This window comes from Papio anubis, chromosome 9 (genome assembly GCF_008728515.1).
Source record: "Papio anubis isolate 15944 chromosome 9, Panubis1.0, whole genome shotgun sequence".
Lineage (NCBI taxonomy): Eukaryota > Metazoa > Chordata > Mammalia > Primates > Cercopithecidae > Papio > Papio anubis.
This window is the reverse complement of record NC_044984.1, coordinates 57,045,290-57,069,450: the sequence shown is the minus strand read 5'-3', so window position 1 is coordinate 57,069,450 and position 24,161 is coordinate 57,045,290. Positions and strand designations below refer to the sequence as shown.

Below are 24,161 nucleotides of genomic sequence, written 5' to 3'. Positions count from 1 at the left end.
CTGGGTGGCTTAAATGACAGAAATTTGGTTGTCACAATTCTAGAGGCTGGAAATAAGAGATGGAGGTGTTAGCGTGGTCAGGTTCTGCTGAGGGCCCTGTTCTGAGCTTGCAAATGGGTGCTTTCTTCCTTTGTCTTCACATGGTGGAAGGCAAGAAAGTGAGAGAGCAAGCATGCTCTGGTGTCTTTCTATGAGGGAACTAATCCAATCATGAGGGTCCCGCCCTCATGTCTTCATCTAAGCCTAATTATCTCCCAAAGGCCACATATCCAAATACTGTCATATTGGGGACTGGGGCTTCAATATATTAATTTTGGGGGATATAATTCAACCCATAGCATCAAAAAAAAAAGATGATGATAAATAAGTTGGGAGGTCCTGGTTAGCAACAGAAACAAAATGTGAATTCTGCATTTGTTACTATGAAGATGTAACTAGGCTGCATTACTGAAGAGAACCGAATACTTGTTTCTCCAGGACTGACTAGTGGATATGAAAAGGAAAAGGGGAACTGTTTTCTCTTCCTATAGTCTTAACTTAATGTAGTTAAGTAACATTCTAAAGAAAGAAGGAGGAGCCCTTCTAAGACAGCCCTGCTAATATTTAGGGAACAAGTGAGGATGTGGCATTTAGTTGGCCTAGTGACAAGAATAAAAACTTTCTGAACACTTGGACCACCATATGACCTGGCCATCTGATTTAACAGCAACTATGGCAACTACACTGGCCCTTAAAGTTCTTCTCCTTTTTAAAACTCCCTCCCATCCTATTGACTTTCCATGGTGACTGATACTACTATATTGTAATTATTTTCATTTCCACTATTTTGTTTACTTAAAAATATTTTTTTTAATTTTTATGAGTATATAGTAAGTATGTAACATTTACAGAGTACATGAAACATTCTGATACAGGCATATAATGCATAATCATCACGTCAGAGGAAATGGGCTACACATCACCTCAGCATTTATCATTTCTTTGTGCTAAAACATTCCAATTATACTTATTTATTTATTTAGAGATGGAGTTTTGCTCTTGTTGCCCAGGCTGGAGTGCAGTGGCACAATCTTGGCTCACCACAACCTCCGCCTCCTGGGTTCAAGCGTTTCTCCTGCCTCTGCCTCCTGAGTAGCTGGGATTACAGGCATGCACCACCATGCCTGGCTAATTTTGTATTTTTAGTAGAAACGGGGTTTCTCCATGTTGGCCAGGCTGGTCTTGAACTCCCAACCTCAGGTGATCTGGTCGCCTTGGCTTCCCAAAGTGCTGGGACTACAAGCGTGAGCCACCATTCCCGGCCTTTTAGTTATTTTTAAATGTACATTATTGTTGACTACTCACCCTGTTGTGCTACCAAATACTAGATCTTATTCATTCTATCTACCTATATTTTTGTACCCATTAACCCATCCCTACTTTCCCCCTGCTCACCATCTCTACCACCCTTCCAAGCTACTGGTAACCATCATTCTATTCTCTGTCTCTGTGAGTTCAACTGTTTTAACTTTCAGCTCTTACAAACGAGTGGGAACATGTGAAGTTTGTCTTTCTGTGCCTGGCTAACTTCACTTAACATAATGTCCTGCAGTTCCATTCATATTGTTGTAAATGACAGGATCTCATTTTTTTTTATGGTTGAACAGTACTCCATTGCCTATATGTACTAACTTTTCTCTATCCATTCATCCGTCGATAGATACTTTGGTTGCTACTAAATCTCGACAATCAAGAATAGTGCTGCAATAAACATGGGAGTGCAGGTATCTTTTCAATATTAAAAAATATTTAATTGTGGTAAAACCATACAATATAAACAATATAAACCCCAACAATATTTACGTGTACAGTTGAGTAGTATCAACTGTTTCACATTGTTGTGTAAAAAACTCTCTAGAACTTTTTTTTTTCTGAGATGGAGTCTTGCTCTTGTCACCCAGGCTGGAGTGCAATGGTGTGATCTCAACTCACTACAACCTCTGCCTCCCAGGTTCAAGCAATTCTCCTGCCTCAGCCTATCAAGTAGTTGGAATTACAGGTGTGCACCACCACACCCAGCTAAATTTTTTGTACTTTTAGTAGAGATGGGGTTTCACCATGTTGGCCAGGGTGATCTCAAACTCCTGAGCTCAGGTGATCCACCCACCTTGGCCTTACAAAGTGCCGGGATTACAGGCAAGCACCACCGCACCTGGCCTCTAGAACTTTTTTATCTTGCAAAACTGAAATGCTATACCCACTCAACACTAACTCCTTATCACTTTGTCCTCTTGGTCCTTGGCAACAACCATTCTATGTTCTCTATGAATTTGACTGTTCAAGGTTATACAGTAATTTGTCCTCTTGACTCACTTATTTCACTCAGCATAATGTCCTCAAAGTTCTAGTAATAGGATTTCCTTCTTTAAGGCTGAATGATATTCCAACATATGTATACACTGTATTTTCTTGATTTGTTCATCTGATAATGAACACTGGAACTGCTTTCACCTCTTGGCTATTACAAAAATGTGACAGTGAACATGGGTGTACAAACATTTCTTTGAAATCACACTTTCAATTCTTTTGAATTTATATGCATAAGTAGTATTGCTGGGTCATATGGTAATTCTATTTTCAGTTTTTTGAGGGACCTCCATACTGCTTTCCATTGAGGCTGCACCATTTTATATTCCCACCAACAGTGCACAAGGGTTCCAATTTTCTCCACATCCTTGTCAACACTTGTTATTTTCTGGTGTTCTGTTTTGTTTTTAACAGTGACCACTCATATAGGCATAAGGTGATACCTCATTATAGTTTTGCTCTGCATTTCTCTAACGATTGGAGATGTTGAGCATCTTTTCATATGCTGGTCGGACATCGGTATATCTTCTTTGGAGAAATATCTATTCGTGTCCTGTGCGCATTTTTTAACATTAGTTTTTTGTTGCTGTTGAGTTGTAGTTCTTTATATATTTTGGATATTAATCGCTTTTCAGATATGTGATTTGTGAATCTTTTCTCCCAAGTGTTGCCTTTTCACTCTTGATATGGTTTGGGGCTGTGCCCCTAACCAAATCTCATCTTTAATTCCCACATGTTCTGGGAAGGGCCCAGTGGGAGGTAACTGAATCATGGGGACAGATCTTTCTCATGCTGTTATCATGATAGTGAATAAATCTCACGAGATCTAATGGTTTTAAAAAGGGGAGTTTGCCTGCAAAAGCTCTCTTCTTATGTCTACAACCATTTGTGATGTGCTTTTCACCTTCCTCCAAGATTGTGAGGCCTCCCCAGCCATGTGGAACTATAATTCCATCAATCTTCTTTCTTTTGTAAATTGCCCAGTCTCGATTATGTCTTTATCAGGAGCGTGAAAATGGACTAATACAGTAAATTGGTAGCGGGAGTGGGGTGCTGTGGAAAAGACACCTAAAAATGTGGAAGTGACTTCGGAACTCGATAACAGGCAGATGTTGGAACAGTTCAGAGGGCTCAGAAGAAGATAGGAAAATGTGGGAAAGTTTGGAACTTCCTAGAGACTTGTTGAATGACTTTGACCAAAATGCTGATAATGATATGGAAAATGAAATCCAGGATGAGATGGTCTCAGATGGAGATGAGGAAATTGTTGGGAACTGGAGTAACAGTGACTCTTGTTATGTTTTAGCAAAGAGACTGGCAGTGTTTTGCCTGCCCTAGAGATTTGTGGAACTTTGAACTTGGGAGAGATGATTTAGGGTACCTGGCAGAAGACATTTCTTTTTTTTTTTTTTTTTTTTTTTTTTTTTGGAGACAGAGTCTCACTCTGACACCTAGGCTGGAGTGCAGTGGTGCGATCTCAGCTCACTGCAAGCTCCGCCTCCTGGGTTCACGCCATTCTCCTGCCTCAGCCTCCCAAGTAGTTGGGACTAGAGGCACCCACCACCAAGCCTGGCTAATTTTTTTTGTATTTTTTAGTAGAGATGGCGTTTCACCGTGTTAGCCAGGATGGTCTCGATCTCCTGACCTTGTGATCCGCCCACGTTGGCCTCCCAAAGTGCTGGGATTACAGGCGTGAGCCACTGTACCCAGCCAGCAGAAGACATTTCTAAGCATCAAAGCATTCAAGAGGTGATTTGGGTGCTGTTAAAGACATTCAGTTTTAAAAGGGAAACAGAGCTTAAAAGGTTGGAAAGAGCTTAAAAGCCTGACAATGTAATAGAAAAGAAAATCCCAGGCCGGGTGCGGTGGCTCATGGTGGCTCATGCCTGTAATCCCAGCATGTTGGGAGGCCAAGGCAGGTGGGTTGCTTGAGGTCAGGAGTTCAAGACCAGCCTGGCCAACATGATGAAAACCAGTCTCTACTAAAAATACAAAAATTAGCTGGGCGTGGTGGCTCACACTTGTAATCCTAGCTACTCAGGAGGCTGAGGCGGGAGAATCACTTGAACCCAGGAGGCAGAGGCTGCAGTGAGCCGAGATCATGCTACTGCACTCCAGCCTGGGATACAGAGCAAGACTCCATCCCTCCCCAGAAAAAGAAAAGAAAATCCCATTTTCTGAGGAGAATTTCAAGCTGGCTGTAGAAATTTGCATAAGTAACAAGGAGCTGAATGTTAATCACCAAGACAATGGGGAAAATGTCTCCAGGGCATGTCAGAGACCTTTGAGAGGCAGCCCCTCCCATCACAGATCCAAAGGCCTAGGAGGAAAACATGGTTTCGTGGCCCCGGCCCAGGATCCCTGTGCTGTGTGCAGCCTAGCGACTTGGTCCCTTGCATCCCAGCCACTCCAGCCGTGACTGAAAGGGGTCAACAGAGAGTTCAGGCCGAGGCTTCAGAGGGTGCAAGCATCAAGCCTTGGCAGCTTTCACATGGTGTTGATCCTGCGAGTGCAAAGAAGTCAAGAACTGAGGTTTGGAAACCTCTGCCTAGATTTCAGATGTATGGAAACGTCCGGATGCCCAGGCAGAAGTTTGCTGTGGGGGTGGGGTCTTCATGTAGAACCTCTGCTAAGGCAATGCAGAAGAGAAATGTGAGGTCAGAGACCCCACACAAAGTCCCTACTGGAGCACCACGTAGTGGAGCTGTGAGAAGAGGGTCACTGTCCAGACACTTGAATGACAGATTCACCAACAGCTTGCACCGTACACCTGGAAAAGCCACAGACACTCAACACCAAGCCATGAAAGCAGCTGGAAGGGAGGCTGTATGCTGCAAAGCCACAGGAGTGGAGCTGCCCAAGACCACGGGAACCCACCTTTTGAATTGGCGTGATCTGGATGTCAGACATGGAGTCAAAGGAGGTCATTTTGGAGCTTTAAGATTTGACCACCCTGCTGGATTTCAGACTTGCATGGGGCCTGTAGCCCCTTTGTTTTGGCAAGTTTCTCCCATTTAGAATGGCTGTATTTACCCAATGCTTGTACGCCCATTGTATCTAGGAAGTAACTAACTTGCTTTTGATTTTACAGGCTCATAGGCAAAAGAGACTTGCTTTGTCTCAGATGAACTTTGGACTGTAGACTTTTGAGTTAATGCTGAAATGAGTTAAGACTTTGGGGACTGTTGGGAAGGCATGATTGGTTTTGAAATATGAGGACCTATGAGACTTGGGAGGCCAGGGGTAGAATGACATGGTTTGGTTGTGTCCCCACCCAAATCTCATCTTGAATTCCCATGTGTTGTGGGAGGCACCTGGTGAGAGGTAATGAATCATGGGAGGCAGGTCTTTCCCATGCTGTTCTCTTGATAGTAAGTCTCACAAGATCTGGTTGTTTTAAAAGCGTGGTTTCCCTGCATAAGCTCTCTTCTCTTGTCTGCTGCCATGTGAGATGTGCCTTTCACCTTCAACCATGATTGTGAGGCTTCCCCCGCCACGTGGAACTGTAAGTCCAATAAATTGCTTTCTTTTGTAAATTGCCCAGTCTCGGGTATGTCTTTATCAGCAGTGTGAAAACTAATACAACTCTGTTGACTGCTTTCTTTGAGGTGCAGAAGTTTTTAAGTTTGATGTAGGTCCATTTGTCTATTGTTGCTTTTGTTGCCTGTGCTTTTAGTATGATGGTCAAGAAATCATTGTGAAATCCAATGTCATAAAGATTTTCCCCTATGTTTTCTTTTAGGAATTTTTTGGTTTTAAATCTTATATTTAGGTCATGAATCTATTTTGAATTATTTTTTGTACATGGCATAAGGTAAGGGTCTAACCTCATTCTTTTGCATGTGAATATCCGGTTTTCCCAACATAATGGTTAAATAGACTATCCTTTCTCCACTGAGTGGTCTTGACACCCTTTTCAAAGATCACTTCACCATATATGAGTTTATTTTTGGACTCTCTATTCTGTTCCATGGGTTTTTGTGTGTGTCTTTATGCCAGTACTATTTTATGCTATTGTGATAACTGTAGCTTTGTAACATGTTTTGAAATCAGGGAGTGTGAGGCTTCCAACTTTGTTCTTTTTTCTCAAGATAGTTTTGGCAATTTGGGGTCCCTTGAGATTCAATATGAATTTTAAGATGGTTTCTTCTACTTCTGCAAAAAGTGATGTTGGAATTTTGATAGGCACTGTATTTAATTCATAGATCTCTTTAGACTGTATGGACATTTTAACAATTTTAAGTCTTTTAACCATAAACACTGGATATCCTTCCATTTCTTCGTGTCTTTAATTTATTTCAATAACGTTTTATAGTTTTCAGTGTATAGGCCTTTCACCTTCTTGGTTAAGTTTATGCCTAAGTATTTTACTCTTTTTGATACTTTGCAAATGAAATTATTTTCTTAATTTCTTTCTGGAATTGTTCACTGTTAGTGTATAGAGACATAACTGATTTCTTGTGGTGATTTTTTATCTTGCAACTTTGCTATGTTTATTAGTTCTAACAGTTTTTCTGGTGTGGAATATTTAGGGTTTTCTACATACAACATTACATTAGCAAATAGAGATAATTTTACTTCTTCCTTTCCAAAGCAGATGCCTTTTATTTCTTTTTCATTCTTAATTGCTCTGGCTAGGAGTTCCAGTACCATGTTGAATAGAAGTGGCAAGAATAGGCAATCTTGCCTTGTTCCTGATCTTAGAGGGAAAGCTTTCAGGTTTTCACTATCAAGTGTGATAACGATGATTAGTTATTGTCTCTTCATAAATGGCATTTATTGCGTTAAGGTAGTTTAGTTCTATTCCTAGTTTGTTTGGTGTTTTTACCATGAAAGGATGATGAATTTTGCCAAATGCTTTTTCTGCATCAATTGGAATGATCATGTGGTTTTTAACCTTCACTGTTTTAATGTAGTGTATTATATTAACTGATTTTTGTATGCTGAAACATCCTTACATTCCAGGGTAGATCCCACTTGGTCATGGCGTAGAATCCTTTTAATATGCTGTTGAATTAACTTTCCTTGTACTTTTTGAGAATTTTTTAATCAGTATCAGGGAGCTTGATCTGTTTTTTGTTTTGTTTTGTTTTTTCCCTTGTAGTATTTTTGTCTGGCTTTGGTATTAATGCTGGCCTCATAAAAAGAGCTTGGAAGTTTCTCTCCTCTTCAATTCTTTCGAGTTTGTTAATTGTTCTTTCAATGTTTGGTAGAATTTTCCAGGGAAACCATCTGTTCTTGGGCTTTTCTTTGTGGGAAGGTTTTTCATTATTAATTCAATCTCCCTACTAGTTACAGGTCTGTTTAATTTTTTTCTTGTGATTTAGTTTCAGTAGGTTGTATGTTTCAAGGAATTTATTCATTTCTTCTAGGTTATCCAATTTGTTGGCACATAACTCTTCCTACTAGTCTTTTATGATCCTTTTAAATTTCTTATTTCTGTGGCATCAGTTGTAATGTCTCCTCTTTTATTTCTGATTTTAGTTATTTGAGTATTTTCTCTTTTTAGTCTTGATAACGGTTTGTTAATTTTCTTAATTTTTTCAAAAAAACAACTTTCACTGATTCTATTGCTTTTCTAGTCTCCATTTTGTTTATTTATGTGGTATTCTTTATTATTTCCTTCCTTCTCCTAACTAGTATGTTGTTTAATTTCCATACATGTGAGACTCTTCTCATTTTCCTTCCACTATGGATTTCTGGTTGGACTCCACTTTGGTCAGAGAAGATACTTGGTATGATTACAATCTTCCTAAATTTGTTGCGACTTGGTTTTATCTCTTAACATATGCTCTATCCTTGAGAATAATCTATGTGCACTTGAAAAGAATGTGTAATCTGCTGATGTTAGGTGGAGTGTTCTGTATATGTCTGTTAAGTCCAACTGTTCTACAATGTTGTTCAAGTCCTTTGTTTCCTTATTAGTCTTATGTCTGGTTGTTCTACCTTTATTGGAAATAGAGTATTAAAGTCTCCTACTATTATTGTATTGTCTATTTTTAGAATATAAGGTCAGGCACGGTGGCTGACACCTGTAATCCCAGCACTTTGGGAGGTTAAGGTGGGTGCATCAGCTGAGGTCAAGAGTTCAAGACCAGCCTGACCAATAGGGTGAAGCCCCATCTCTACTAAAAATACAAAAATTGGCCGGGTGTGGTGGCAGGTGCCTGTAGTCCCAGCTACTAGGGAGACTGAGGCAGGAGAATTCCTTGAACCCAGGAGGTGGAGGTTGCAGTGAGCTGAGATTGTGCCACTGCACTCCAGCCTGGGCGACAGAGCGAGACTCCATCTCAAAAAAAAAAAAGAAGAAGAAGAATATAAATGTGAAAAAATTACAGAATGTGAATTTGACTTAACACAGAATTTTAAAAAAACATGGTGCATTATTTTCTCTGACAAACAGTATTTGAATGTTTATGACTAAAGCATTACATAAATAGAATTATCAGGAATATCACAACATAATAGGCATTGATTAACTTTGTAAAATAGATACAATATTGGACTGTAAGTCAAAATAATTGGTTTCTAATCCTAGATTTGACCAAATCTTTAATGTCTTTGCTTTAATCTGTTAAGACATATGAAACAGTATAAATGAAAGCAGAATAAACTGAAGAGACTATAATTTTAATAATCCTTCAAATGAGATACAGACAATTAGCTGAGTTCCTAAACCACAATTCCTATGCTGCCTTCAGATAACAGGCAATGACTCTGCTTCACATATTATGAATAATCTATAAACATAAGCAAGATTCAAGAAAGGACAGCACAAACCTTTAGAGTACCTAGAATACATGTAGGTACTCAAAAAAATTCTGTTGAACTAAATTGAAAAAACCAAACGTACTATAACAGACCACTTTTTACAAAGGGCACAACATGCAACTATATACACAAATACGTAAGGAAATTAGCACTTACCAAAAGACTGTAAAATTGCTTAATCAGAACAGATACTACTCTCAGCAAACGCATGCAGATAGGAAAATATGGTTTTTCAACTGGTGCTGGAGAAGATGAGGTGCTGGAACCTTGTCTGAACTTTATATTTGGAGAAAAGAGCTTTATCACAAGAGGACATACCCTTTCTTTGAGGAGGAAACTAAATTCTTGGTGCTATTTGCAAGGAAAAAAAGAAAGAAAAAAATAATTAACTTTATTTGTACTAAATACTTCTAAAAACACAGTCTCACTAGGAAATAAAACTTCTTAGTAACCAGTATAAATAATTTAGCTTTACTATAAGTTTATATGTTTTATTGTTTTATAGTTTACCCACAATTTTGAAATTCGTATTGCACTTAGAGAGTCTAAGATCAGAATAGTCATCAGATCCCAGCATGGTGGCTCATGCCTGTAATCTTAGCATTTTGGGAGCCCAAGGTGGGAGGATAGCTTGAGCCCGGGAGTTCAAGATGAGCCTCAGCAACACAGTGAGACCCCACCTCTACAAAAAAATTAAAAAATTAGCCAGGTGTGGTGGCACACACCAGTAGTCCCAGCTATTTGGGAAGCTGAGGTGCAAAGAACACTTGAACCCTGGAGGTCAAGGCTGCAGTGAGCCATGATCATGCCACTGCCCTCCAGTCTGGGTGACAGAGCAAGATACTATCTCAAAAAGTAATAATAATCAGTATTACAAGAGGTTTTTGAAAGAATATAAGTTTAAAAGGAACAGTTAATGATTTTAGAATTAAGTAATTGGTGATTACTAGAAACTTTAATTTTAGTTGGACACTGGTAATTAAAAACATAAACAACAGAAGAAAGAAAATAGAGCCAGGCATGGTGGCTCAGGCCTGGAATCCTGGGACTTTGGAAGGCTGAGGTGGGAGGATTGCTGGTACTCAGGAGTTCAAGACCAGCCTGAGCAACACAGGGAGACCCCGTCTCAACAACAACAACAAAAATTAGCTGGATATAGTGGTACCGCCTGCGGTCCCAGCTACTTGGGTGGCTGAGGTGGGAGGATCACTTGAGCCCAGGGAGGTTGAGACTGCAGTGAGCCATGATCATACCACTGTACTCCAATCTGGGCAATGGAGCAAAACCCTATCTCACACACAAAAAAAAAGAAAAAGAAAAAAAGAAAGAAAAGAAAACAAGCTATACAAATTCAATCAAATAAATAGTTTAAAATAGGTAGCTGAGGAGAGAAAATTTCCTAGTAAAGTATAAGTTATATAATTCATTGATTTCGTTTTGCAAAGAACAATTCCTTTCATGCAGAGATTTAATAATTAACTTAAAATTTTGTTCTGCTTGGACTGCTTGAACAGAACATGATGAGCTGATAAAACATGCAATGGCAAACAAGCATAATTATTTTACAAGTCAGGGTATCTTGCAAATAATTCTTAAATTTTACTTACAGTCATGATATATTACAAAGAAAGCACTCCTTAACCTGTTAATTCCCTGCCTATAATAGCAAGGTAATCCCATTTCACTGACAATATAAGGCCTCGTCTGTATTTAATGACTAGCCTCAAATACATTTTATTTTGTTGTCATCCAAATTTCATTGAAGCTATAAACAAAGAAAAGATCACAAAAATCACTTGACCTAATCCTTTAATCTTACAGAGAAGGGAAATAAGGCATAGAGCAGGTTGTTTGCTCAGAATCACAAAATTTTTTAAATGTATCTTTTTTTTTTTTTGAGATGGAGTTTCACTCTGTCACCCAGGCTGGAGTGCAATGGCACAATCGCGGTTCACTGCAACCTCCACCTCCCAGGTTCAAGCAATTCTCCTGCCTCCACCTCCCAAGTAGCTGAGATTACAGGCATGTGCCACCACACCTGGCTAATTTTTGTGTTTTTTTTTTTTTTTTTTTTTTGAGACAGAGTCTTGCTCTGTCGCCCGGGCTGGAGTGCAGTGGCCGGATCTCAGCTCACTGCAAGCTCCGCCTCCCGGGTTCACGCCATTCTCCTGCCTCAGCCTCCCGAGTAGCTGGGACTACAGGCGCCCGCCATCTCGCCCAGCTAGTTTTTTGTATTTTTTTTGTAGAGACGGGGTTTCACCGTGTTAGCCAGGATGGTCTCGACCTCCTGACCGCGTGATCCGCCCGTCTCGGCCTCCCAAAGTGCTGGGATTACAGGCTTGAGCCACCGTGCCCGGCCAATTTTTGTATTTTTAATAGTGACGGGGTTTCACCTTGTTGGCCAGGCTCTCCTGACCTCAGGTGATCCGCCCGCCTTAGCCTCCCAAAGTGCTGGGATTACAGGCGTGAGCCACTGCCCCCGGACTAAATGTATCTTTTAAAAAATCAGATTCTCAAGAAAGAAAAACTGAAAATACAGATAAATAAAAACATAAAAGTAAGTCTTGCCTAATCTCACCTCCTGGAGATAAGTGGACTAGTCATTGTTACTTCTACATGTATACTCTTCCAGACTTTTATAAATATTTTAATGTACTTTTTCATTCTTTCCCCCAAAATGAGATCTTAAGAGATAAATGACTTGAAACTATACTCTCACATCTACAGTTAGTTTCTTTCTCTGCCAAAATGAAAAGTAAAGTCCACTTTCATATTTTACAAAAATAATTATTTTGTATATTGGTTAATATATAAACATACCGGCAATTCTTAAGCAATTCTTAAAAGTTTTATCAATTCACTGTTTCCCTCTCACTACTCAACTCACTACAGTTGGGTTTCCTCCAGCACTATCACCAACCATCCCAACTCTACTTCTCCACTTCTCATTATCCTCATCATGATCTCTGTGGCCAAAGCAAACACTTTCCAGTCTTTCCAGTCATCATCTTATCAGATCTCTTTGTTTTTGTTTTGTTTTGTTCTGTTTTTGAAACAGGGTCTTGCTCTGTCACCCAGGCTGGAATGCAGTGGTGCGATCATGGCTCACTGCAGCCTTGACCTCCTGGGGTCTTCCCACCCCTCAGCCTCCTAAGTAACTGACACTACAGGTAAGTGTCACCAGGCCCAGCTGATTTTCTAAAAATTTTTCATAGAGACAAGGTCTCACTATGTTGCCCAGGCTGATCTTGAACTCCTGAGCTCAGGCTATCTGGCCGCCTCAGTCCCCTAAAGTGCTAAGATTACAGGTGTGAGCCACTGCGCCTACCAGATCTCTGTGAACCACCTGATATAACTGATTACTTGCTTCATCTTGAAACTTTCTTTGCTTTTGCCTTTTATTATGTCACACTCTCTTAGATTTGTTCCTGCCTTCTGGCCTTGTGTTCTCAGTCTCTTATATATGCTCATCCTCAACTGTTTAATGTTGAGGTTCCTCAGAGGTCCAGAGTACCATGCCCTTGCTTTGTACTCTAGGTTCTCACCACAATCTCATTCACTCCCATATCTCCAACTATCAACTATATGCCAGGAACATTTAAATTTATAATTTCAGCCCCAAACCTTGAAATGCATAAGTCCAACTAACATTTTGTATGTCTCACAGATACCTCAAAATTAGTATATATATGAATAATGTGTCTTTGTGATAAAAATTCTGCCCATGAAGTATTCCATCCTAGCAAATGGTTCACTGTTCAAGCCAGAAAGCTAGAAGTAATCTTTGAGACTGCCTTTTTCATCTTCCACTACAATACTTCATTGAGGCAAAAGGCAAAGCTTCAATGCCCTTAAAGCCTATTTTTCTAGAAAAGAAGATATCCTTTCTCAGGGTCACTGCTCTTCGACCTTCTGTGTGGAGTATTCTTTTCCTATTCTCTCCATGTCTCCTAGCTACTCTTAATCCTTCATTTACAAGCTTAAGTATAATATCCTTGATTTATCACCAAGTCTCCAATAGGTTTGGTCCACTGTTATTCATTTCCTAACACTTTTAATAGTTCTCCTTCACAGCACTCATCACATCTTATCAACTCAGTTAAAATCTGTCTCCCCATTAGAATTTTAAGTGCCACAGGGCAAAGACTTTATCAGTCTTATTTAACTTCTGTATACTTGGCATAAAACATAAGTGACTGGTAAATTTTGATTGCATATGTGAATGATGAGTTAAAAAAGAAACAAATATTTATCTCTGGAAGAAAATTGTACAGGATGAAGTTCTAGGATCTTACACAGAAGAATTCTTTCCCTTCCATGCTTTATAGCAGGAAGAATAAAGTAAATTTTGTAAGTATAATAAATCTGTAAAAACAGTCTGGGCACGCTGGCTCATACCTGTAATCCCAGCACTTTGGGAGGCCAGGGCAGGCGGATCACAAGGTCAGGAGATCAAGACCATCCTGGCCAACACCATGAAACCCTGTCTCTACTTAAAAAAAAAATACAAAAAAATTAGCCAGGCATGGTGGCGAGTGCCTGTAGTCCCAGCTACTCGGGAGGCTGAGGCAGGAGAATGGGGTGAACGGGAGGTGGAGCTTGCAGTGAGCTGAGATCACACCACTGCACTCCAGCCTGGGCAACAGAGCGAGACTCTGTCTCAAAAAAAAAAAAAAAAAGAAAAAAAATCTGTAAAAACAGTTTCAAATATTTTCCTATAAAGTCAGAAAACATAACCCAAACATGAAAATTTTAAATTCAGATTCATTAACCAATTCATTCATTCAAATATTTATCAATGGCCGGGTGCGGTGGCTCAAGCCTGTAATCCCAGCACTTTGGGAGGCTGAGACGGGCGGATCACGAGGTCAGGAGATCGAGACCATCCTGGCTAACATGGTGAAACCCTGTCTCTACTAAAAAATACAAAAAAACTAGCCAGGCGAGGTGGCGGGCGCCTGTAGTCCCAGCTACACAGGAGGCTGAGGCAGGAGAATGGCGTAAACCCGAGAGGCGGAGCTTGCAGTGAGCTGAGATCCGGCCACTGTACTCCAGCCTGGGCGACAGAGCGAGACTCCGTCTCAAAAAAAATAAAATATTAAAAAAAAAAAAAAAACAAATATTTATCAAACACCTGCCATATGCCAGGCACTATTACTAAAGACACCTATACAACAGTACTAAGTCCCTGCCTCACAGAGTTTATCTTCTTGTAGGGAAAGAGAGAAAATAAAATAATACACAATATGTAATAATATATAATACATATATACGTGTGTGTGTGTGTGTCAGGCAGGAGGTGATAAGTACTACAAGAAAAATAAAGAGGGATAAGAAAGATAATGGTGCTGGTAGGGAAAAAGGTTGCCATTTTACACAATGTGATTGGGGAAGATGTGTCTGATAAGTTGACCATTAAGCAAAGCCCTCAAAAAAGTAAGACAGCAAGCCATATGAGGAAAAAAGGATTCCATGCTCAGGGAATAGTAAGTACAAAGGCCCTGGGGCAGGAATCTGCTTGAGGCACTTCAGAAACAAGGACAGTGTGGCCAAAGGGTGAGGGCAAAGAGAAGAGAGGAAAGAAAGAAGATCAAGGAATATCGGGGACTAAATCATGAAAAGTTCCACAGAGCAGAAGGACACTTCATCTTTTAGTCTGATAAGGAGGATATCAACTGAGGCAATTTACAAGAGACTGAAAAGATTTGAGTTATTTTAAAAGACATTCTGGATGTGGTGTCACAAACAACTATAATAAGTGGTACAAGTATTAATATATATGCAAGCAGACCAGTTAGGAAGCCAACACAACAATTCAAGCAAGAGGTGATGGTAGCTTAGACTAGAATAATTGTAGAAGTGGTAAGAAGTGATTGGATCCTGAATATATTTTGAAGGTAATGGTTGGGATGTGATACGTAAATAAAAAAGAGGGGATACGGAGAGAAACTAATTCGGATCAACATGAGTTCAAATCCCAACTCCATCACTTATAAACCATGAAACTGTGGACAAATTATTTAACCCTCTGGATGTTGTAGTTTCCTCATGTGTAAAACAGTGATAATTGGTGTATCTTAGGCATTTGGGAAGATAAAAGAGAATATAATATGTAAGGAATCTGGCACATAGCACGTAGAAGGAAGTCAAGAAATGATAGCTGCTATGACTATTATTTATACAAGAGTGTTGGACAAGTTATATCTAAATACTGCTTATCCTATTACACTACAAGAAAGGGAATCATCAGTATAAACTGCTCATCAAGAGCATTTAACAACTGCCTAATGTATACTAAAAATTATGAGCCATATAAAAATAATTTCAGCTCCAAATCCTGGCCTAAAAGATCTTATACTACTGTACCACTTGATTCACTCATTTTGTAGGTAAGAGCAAAGGATAAAATGGATTACTTAGGGAGGAAGCATGGTAAGGGAAGGAGCTAGATGAGTAGTTAAGAAACCTAAATTACAGTTCAAGACCTGCTAATAACTACGGGACCCTGTGTAAGTCACTGACTTCATTTTGGACTTTAGTTGTTTTCCATTTAAGTTACGTGAAAACACATAGCTAGATATATAGGCAAGTAAAAATCAATAATTTCTTTAGGCTTTTAAATATTACACAAGTAACTCACATACCACATTTCCTTCATAGACCCATACACTGGGAAATACCTGACTATTAACAGATTGTCTCTAGAGATTCTTTTTATTATTAAAATTCCAAAATGCAAAGGGACTAAAAAAAAAAAAAAAGGTAATGTAACACTAAGCTGTTATATGTCTAAAGTTTGAGGCTATAATTCTCTACAGGTTTCTTTCCTTCCTTTTTTTTTTTTTTTTTTTTTAAGAAATGGGGTCTGGCTCTCTCACCCAGGCTGGAGTGTAGTGGCATGAACACGGCTCACTGCAAACTCGACCTCCTGGGCACAAGTTATTCTCCTGCCTCAGTCTCCTTAATAGCAGGGACTACAGACATGCACCATCACACTTAGCTTTTTAAAAAAAATTTTGTTTTATTTATTTTTTTTGAGACAGAGTCTTGCCGTCACCCAGGCTGGAGTGAAGTGGTGCGACCTCAGCTCACCGCAACCTCCGCCTCCCAGGTTCAAGTGATTCTCCTGCCTCAGCCTCCTGAGTAGCTGGGACTACAGGCATCCGCCATCACGCCCGGCTAATTTTTGTATTTTTAGTAGAGACGGGGTTTCATCATATTGGCTAGGCTGGTCTCAAACTCCTGACCTTATGACCCACCTGCCTCGGCCTCCCAAAGTGCTGGGATTATAGGCGTGAGCCACCGCACCCAGCCCTTTCATTTTATTTTCTATATTGATGGTGTCTCACTATGTTGCCTAGGCTGGTCTCAAACTCCCGGGCTCAGGCAATCCTCCCACCTCAGCCTCCCAAAGTGTTGAGATTACAGACATGAGCCACCAAGTCTGGCCTCTCTGCAATTTTTAATGTGGAAAAAAAATACACGTTGCTTTCTTAAAAATATTTGTAAAACAATTAAGATTAACTTTGTCACAAGATACTATAAATGGCTTACTTGTAAAAAGACCTGTGGAAAATCATTGAGGACTGACTCAAGTAATTCGAGGCCAAACGTCCGAGTCATTTCTGTCATGCCCACTAGCCAATAAGGAGCATCAGCATTAACCAACTGACAAAGGTCCTGGGAAAATAAATCCAACAATTTCACATGCTAGAATTAAATGTGCTTTTCAAAACTCACAGTTCATAAATCTTAAAAAAAAAAAAAACACCATCTTCTTATATAATACATGTTTTTGCTCCTTAGAAACTAAGCGCCGGTAATTCCAATTTTGACAAATTGTGTAACTGACAGATTATATAAGCAAACTTTTAAAGAATCATATAACTACTCTGTAGTACAGTAGTACAATTTGTACAACTGTACAGTACTCTGTACTGACAATACAGAGACAGTAGACAGATAAATGATTAATCTAACATACTTTAAATGACAAAATAAGCTTTTAATGCAAAGTAATAATATTTTCAGTACAGATTAATCTTGTTTTACCTAAAATTATTTATTCATGACAAGCGATGTAAAAATCATGTATCTATGTATCAAATTATATCACACAGACCAAATTTATTACTTAAATTTTCCTTGTTTAAAGAAACTTTTTTTGCATGACTAGTTGTTTCTGATATACCTGTTTTCTAGTTCTGCATTTATTTCATTTTATTTTCTTAAAGTGAGTCATAATGTTTTATCATGTTAAAGTAAATATAGAAGTTGTTCTTTAGAACTATTTTAATACTACCTATGACATATTTTCAAAAAAATTCACATTAAAAAAATTAGACATAAAATCCCCAACTAAAAAATTCACACAAAACTATATTTTAGAATAAAAATTATTTTTATCAACTAAAATACCTGGAAAAGCATATATGCATCTTTAGCACAAGGTTTGAGGGTACTGACAGATCTTCTGTTACTATTTCCTTGTACCAGTATTGGTTGTTCTATAATATCTGCAATCAAAACAGGATGGGTTTTAGCAGTTCACAATAGCCTTTAATAAATTATATATTCTGTTTAAAAGATAATGTCTAAAATAAATATGTTTATATAATTATAAATTGTAATTATAATTTCAGATTTAAAATTTCCAATTTTTAACATATGCCTCCAAAACAAACAAACAAAAAAGGGAATCTATTTTTATACCAAATACCATAAAAATCACTCTTTGTTACCTTACATTCACTCTAATAAGCTGGGTACTTTTGTCCATACATTTGGTTTCCCATTCTTTAGCCTCTTTATTTCATGGATTTAACATTCACGTGATCTTTAAATGTGCTTTTAAATATCAAACAGACATATAAATGTTTACCATATGGTTAACTCCTCTACCATTTCACTATCTTCAAGAGAATTACTGCTTGATCTGCTGCTATTACCATGTCAGTTACAGATATTCACCAGCTAAGAATCAGCTAGGATGGTGTTTCCCAACTCAGTATTTCTTTAATTAACTACTAGTAAAAAATATCATTCTCTGTAAGTTCTGACAGCCTGTTTTGAATAAATATTGACTTAACGACTACCTGAAAAGAAAAAAGTTCTAAGTATTTCTACCTTACTACAAAGTATTAAATGGCAGATTAGCCTTAGAGACACACAACTAAAACTACCAATGCGGGAATTTTATTGAGGTTATGAATGTATAAATCATTCAAACTGGGGAACTGCCCTGTGTTATCACAATATGATTTTGAATATTTTAACCAAATGGGACACATTATAATTCCTTAATATTTCAAACTACTAGAATTCCACCTGCATTTTTCCCCAAGAAAAAATAAAGAAAAAACAATATACCAAAGTGGAAATATTCTTATAAAGGTATTTGATAAAAAATATTTTAAAATTATTATTATTATTTTTGAGACGGAGTCTTGCTCTGTTGCCCAGGCTGGAGTGCAGTGGTGCAATCACAGCTCACTGCAACCCTGCCTCTCAGGTTCAAGTGATTCTCCTGCCTCAGCCTCTGGAGTAGCTGGGATTACAGGTGCACTCCACCACACCCAGCTGATTTTTTGTATTTTAGTAGAGACGAGGTTTTACCGTGTTGCCCAGGCTAGTCTCAAACTCCTAAGCTCAGGCAATCCACCCACCTTGGCCTCCCAAAATGCTAGGATTACAGGCATGAGCCACCACACCCGGCCAAAAATTAATTTTTATATTATTTAAATGTTCTTAACACATGTTAGCAGATACAGACAAATATTTACGAGGGAAGCCCACTCTTGGAAATTTATCCTGAAGAAATAATTCAAAAAGATATGTAGGAAACCACCCAAAACAGTTATAAAATACTGAACAGAATGCAAGTGTCCAATAGGAGACTAGTTCAGTTAAATTACAGAATGGCCACAAAATATAATGCAATAATTAAAATTTAAATTATAAGGATGAAGCAATAACATGAAAAATTCATAGAATGCAATGTTTGGTTAAAAAATACATATAATGCAATACTTGGTTTAAAATGTGAAATTATATTTCATACAAAATTATGCATATACTAGAAATAAACAAGGAAAACAAAGAGCCTATTCCTTAGGGTGATCAAATTGTGAGGAATTTATTTTTTAAGTTTCCATTATAGACATAATAATGTTGATCATTTCAGCAAAGGCTGAAAGTTAATAAAAATGAAATCATCCAAGAACCACCCACAAAGTAAAACAACTTCTAGCACTTTACCTCTGTGTCGTTCATCTTCAGCAACCATCCTCTCAAAAACAACAGTAACAACTTGTCGCACTGTAGCAGCAGCTGTATTATTTGTAATATTATCTTTCGTGAAGTGTAGTCGAAAACAAAGAACAATTGCCTGAAAACACAATTTTCATTTAGTGTGAAACAAGATTGAAGAGCAAGGCCATTATCTTTATTTTATCAGGTGTAACCACAAATTGAATAATGTTTGGTTGTTTCAATCACCAATATGAAAAGTCCCACCATTTTACACAATAAAATATAAAAATCCTCAGATTTTGATGTAATTCAAGTTCTCAGTAAATATATAACCACAGAAGATTAGCTATGGTAATGTGAAACATACCTTTTAAACTTTGGTTCTTTTAACATCTATATAATAATGTGTTATGCTTTTATTTCCCCAGAATGACTTGCTTTGCAAATAACAAGAACTCAAAGTTTGTTGTATCACTTAAACATCTGGAGAAGCTATACCTAAGCATATAAATAAATAAAATTATGAAACTTCTAAAAGGAGTCATTTTTTTCTTTTAAACCTCAAGCCTACTGAGGTGTAATTTATATACAAGAAATTATAGAATCCCTTAAAATTATATAATTTGATGAGTTCTGACAAACATGTGGGCCCATGAAACTAAGGCCACAATTGAGAAACGGAATATTTCCATCACCCCAAAAGTTCTCCTGTGCTCCTTTGCCACCCATCTCTTCCCCTACACTTGGCCCCAGGCAAGCACCCATGTGCTTTATTCACTGCAGATCAATGGGCATTTTCTATGATTTTTATATGAACAGATTAATTCAGTATGTGCTCATTTGGACCTGGCTTCATCCACTTAGAATAATATTTGTGAAATTCATCCACTTTGTTCTATGTATCAGTAGTTTGTACCTTTTATTACCAAAGAGTATTCCATGGTATGAGTACACCATATTTTGCTTATCTGTTTACCTGCTGGTGAACATTTGGGCAGCTTCCAGGTTCTGACTATTGTAAAAAAAAAAAAAAAAAAAAAAAACAGCTGCTATGAACATTCATATATGTAAGCCACTGTGAGGACATATGTTTTCATTTATCTTGGGTAAATATCTAGAAGTGAAATGGATGGGTCATCTGGTAAGAATAGGTTTAACTTTTTAAGAAACCAACAGTTGGCTGGGCACTGGGTGGCTCACACCTGTAATCCCAGCACTTTGGGAGGCTGGGGTGGGCAGTTCACTTGAGGCCAGGATTTGATGACCAGCCGGGCCAACATGGTGAAACCCCGTCTCTACTGAAAACACAAAAAATAGTTGGGTGTGGTGGTGCACACCTGTAATCCCAGCTACCTAGTAGCCTGAGGCATGAGAATCCCTTGAGCCTGGGAGGTGGAAGGTTGCAGTGAGCCAAAAGCGCACCACTGCACTCCAGCCTGGACAAAAAAGCAAGACTCTATCTCAAAAAAAAAAAAAAAAAAGAAAGAAAGAAAAAAAAGAAACCGCTAGTTTCCCACAGTGGTTTTAAAATTTTACATTTCTGCCAGCAGTGTATGTGAATTTAGAACTATCCTACATTCTCCATAATACTTGATGTGGTCTTTTTTCATTGTAACTATTCTAATGGACGCATACTATTTCCTTATGGTTTTGTGTGTCCCTAATAATAACACTAAACTTCTTTTCATGTGTTTGTCACCCATTTGAATATTTTATTTTAATGAAGTGTCTGTTGAAACCATTTGTCCACACTTAATGTGTGGGTCATCTGTGTTATGAATGAATTTTAAGAGTTCTTTATATAGTCTAGATACAAGTCCTTTGTCAGATATTTGTATTTTCCCACATTCTGTGGCTTTCTCAGGGATTTTAGATTTTGTGCCCTAATAAATCTTTGCCTACCCCAACATCACAAAGATTTTCTCCTATTTATCCTTCCAAAAGTTTTCTAGTTTTAAAAGAAGCCATTCTTGGAGAAAAACATAATGGTAGTTTTAGAATCAATGCCTATCACCTTAATTATATTAAAAGTTTTAAAAGACACAAGCCTCTGATACTGCTGCTACTCTTTAGATTTCAACATAAAGGAAAGACACAGTACATAGTTGTATAGGAGCCTTCATATTAACTCAATTTTATACTATTTCTTTATACTTGATTTTTCTCATCCCCAATTATTGCATTTCGAAATTAACCAACATACTAAAATAAATCCTATAATCAGTTCTTATTTCTTTGGTAGATCAAATGAAAACCTTTAATAAAATTTTAAATACATGTATCAGAATAATTTGATAGCTAGAAATCAAGAGGAACTATACACAAAAGGATATATAAAAATATATACAATATTGTATATAGCTTGTGTAAGCTTAAAAGAATAAACTATTTGCAATTAAAATCTCATTATGATCTAAGAACATCACTTGAGATAGTATACACAGCTTAATGTGACAGTACACTGTACTTCTTTATAAGTCATGCAAATTATAATAAAGCTGTTACTGAGAGTCTAAAAAATTCCTTAGACAATAATTCATTTACTGCTATGTTACTCTCTACTTTCTGTTCCTTAGAAATATTTCATAACAAAAAACTTTTTAAAAAGTGAAATAAATAATAGAATGGCTCTTACGTGTTCCACAGTGGGTGGGAGTGATGACAAAATGAGAGATAGCTATCATACATACAATCTTATCTAGTATAAATGGTGAAAGGAGATTTGTCTAGCCATTTAAGAAACATATTTGAACTGTCTGGTTTACATATCATATACATATGAAATTATGGGTAGGGAGAGCTATCACAAGGAATCTAAAATGCTCAAGGCAATATCCTTTTTTTATTTTTGAGACAGAGTCTCACTCTGTCGCCCAGGCTGGAGGGCAGTGGCGTGATCTTGGCTCACTGAAAGCTCCGCCTCCTGAGTTCACACCATTCTCCTGCCTCAGCCTCCTGAGTAGCTGGAACTACAGGCGCCCACCACGCCCGGCAAATTTTTTGTATTTTTAGTAGAGACAGGGTTTCACCATGTTAGCCAGGATGTCGCAATCTCCTGACCTCGTGATCTCACAACACGTTTTTTTTCCTTAGTTCCCTCCTTCCCTATTCTTACTCTTGGGCTACTTTCTCTCTTTTTTCCATTTCCTAGTAACTATTCAGCCTGTTGGCTGTACCCAAGGGACTTTGATTAAGCTCCCCAACCTGATTTCAACTCTAACCTGGAAAAAATAAGGTACCAACAGTTATTAACATGCAGTGTCAATTACCACAATAGCTGTAGGGAAGTTGCTTTTGGTTCAAACGGCACCAAGCTTTTCTCTTTCAGCCAGCTTATTCAAATACTGTCTCAAAGCACATATGAACTCTGGCAAACAGTTTTCCTACCTTAGAAAGTGCCTCATCATGAACTACGGTATTGGTTGTTAAAAGAACAAGAACTGTTTGAAGTAGCTTAAGTTCTTCAAGACTATTCTCCATTAGCTGCCAAAGCATGTTAATTATATTTCCAGCTGCAGTCTGTAAAACAGTTATTTTAATTATTGTCAACAAATAAAATACAGATGCTGATGTTCCTAAATAAGAAAAAGTATACAAACCTACCACACCTGAAGAGGATTTCTTGATCACAATAACAAAAACCATATCTTTAGATCTCTAGATCCAAACACATCTCTCAAGTAATTTAGGACTTACCATCAATTAATTCTCTCCCTCAAAAATTGTAATATCCTATTTGAATATATACACATAGCAGCAAGCAGTTTTGTAATACGTAGTCAAAATCACAGCTCATTTCTACAACATTGATAGATTGTATTTGGACATGAATAATATGGACATATGCAAATTAGCTATGAGTCTGCTGTTTCAGATACAATACTTCATTTATAGTATGTTACAGAAAAAAAATGCAACCCATATTAACAACACATTGGCACACTCAATTAAATCTGACATTGTTTAAGATGATACATTAATGGCAAAACATTGATTACTTCTATTATAGTACTTATGGAGTACAAAATTAAGATAACACCATTAAATTTGAGACCAACATGCAGATTCATAGTTAAGAAATATTTTTTCTCATTTTTCCAACATAAGGTTAAATACAAACAATACATTTAAGTTAATGAAAAACAAATTATTACTCCATATAATCTAGGAAAGAGAGTCATGCTCTTCCCTCCTCTCTTTATAAAAGAAAAATTAAATAACCAATTAAATTGAAAACTTGCTTGAGTCTCAAAATTTTCATTTATATTACTGAACTGTGACTTCTTAGATTACAAATGACTTGCAAAAATACTTGTGAGTGTTTAATGAGAAGAAAATTTGGCAATATTTTTAATAAAGGCATTTTCTCCAAGCACATTGCTATTCATAAAATAGTTTTATATTAAATATCAGGTATGTTTCATTCTCCTTTCACGAAAACTCTTTATTCAACTCTTAGGTGCAGTTTAGATAAAAATCTTTATATTACCTCAGACACGACTTCATGTGACATGAGTCTCTGAATAGCAGCCAAACATAGCTGAGTGATCTTCGGTTCCTTGGTTCCACAACCCATTAAAAAAGGCTGTACAACCTCTGAGCTGTTCTCTTTCAGTGCTTCATTTAGAACACATATAAAGTAAATTATTAAAATTAATCTATAAGAATGCATTTTTATATAATTACAACCATTTTATGTAAAATAAACACCAAAACAAAAATCAAACAGCAGGAGTTAAAATACCTTGGATGTACACTCCAGACTTTGTATCTAAGCTATATGCCTTAACTAC

At 37.6% G+C, this 24,161-nt stretch overlaps 1 protein-coding gene across 6 annotated transcripts in view; it reads right to left on the bottom strand.

Annotated features, from left to right (window-relative positions):
• MON2 (MON2 homolog, regulator of endosome-to-Golgi trafficking) overlaps window positions 1–24,161 on the bottom strand; it is a 128,131-nt gene that overhangs the window by 77,176 nt on the left and 26,794 nt on the right. For all 6 annotated transcript variants that reach the window (XM_021922555.2, XM_003906705.5, XM_009181118.4 and 3 more), the window contains 6 exons: window positions 23,858–23,985; window positions 22,756–22,887; window positions 19,375–19,504; window positions 17,536–17,633; window positions 16,672–16,797; window positions 9,274–9,468 (listed from right to left, as the gene is read on the bottom strand). In XM_021922555.2, coding sequence (XP_021778247.1) covers window positions 9,274–9,468; window positions 16,672–16,797; window positions 17,536–17,633; window positions 19,375–19,504; window positions 22,756–22,887; window positions 23,858–23,985 — 809 coding nt within the window. The remainder of the gene's footprint in view (window positions 1–9,273; window positions 9,469–16,671; window positions 16,798–17,535; window positions 17,634–19,374; window positions 19,505–22,755; window positions 22,888–23,857; window positions 23,986–24,161) is intronic.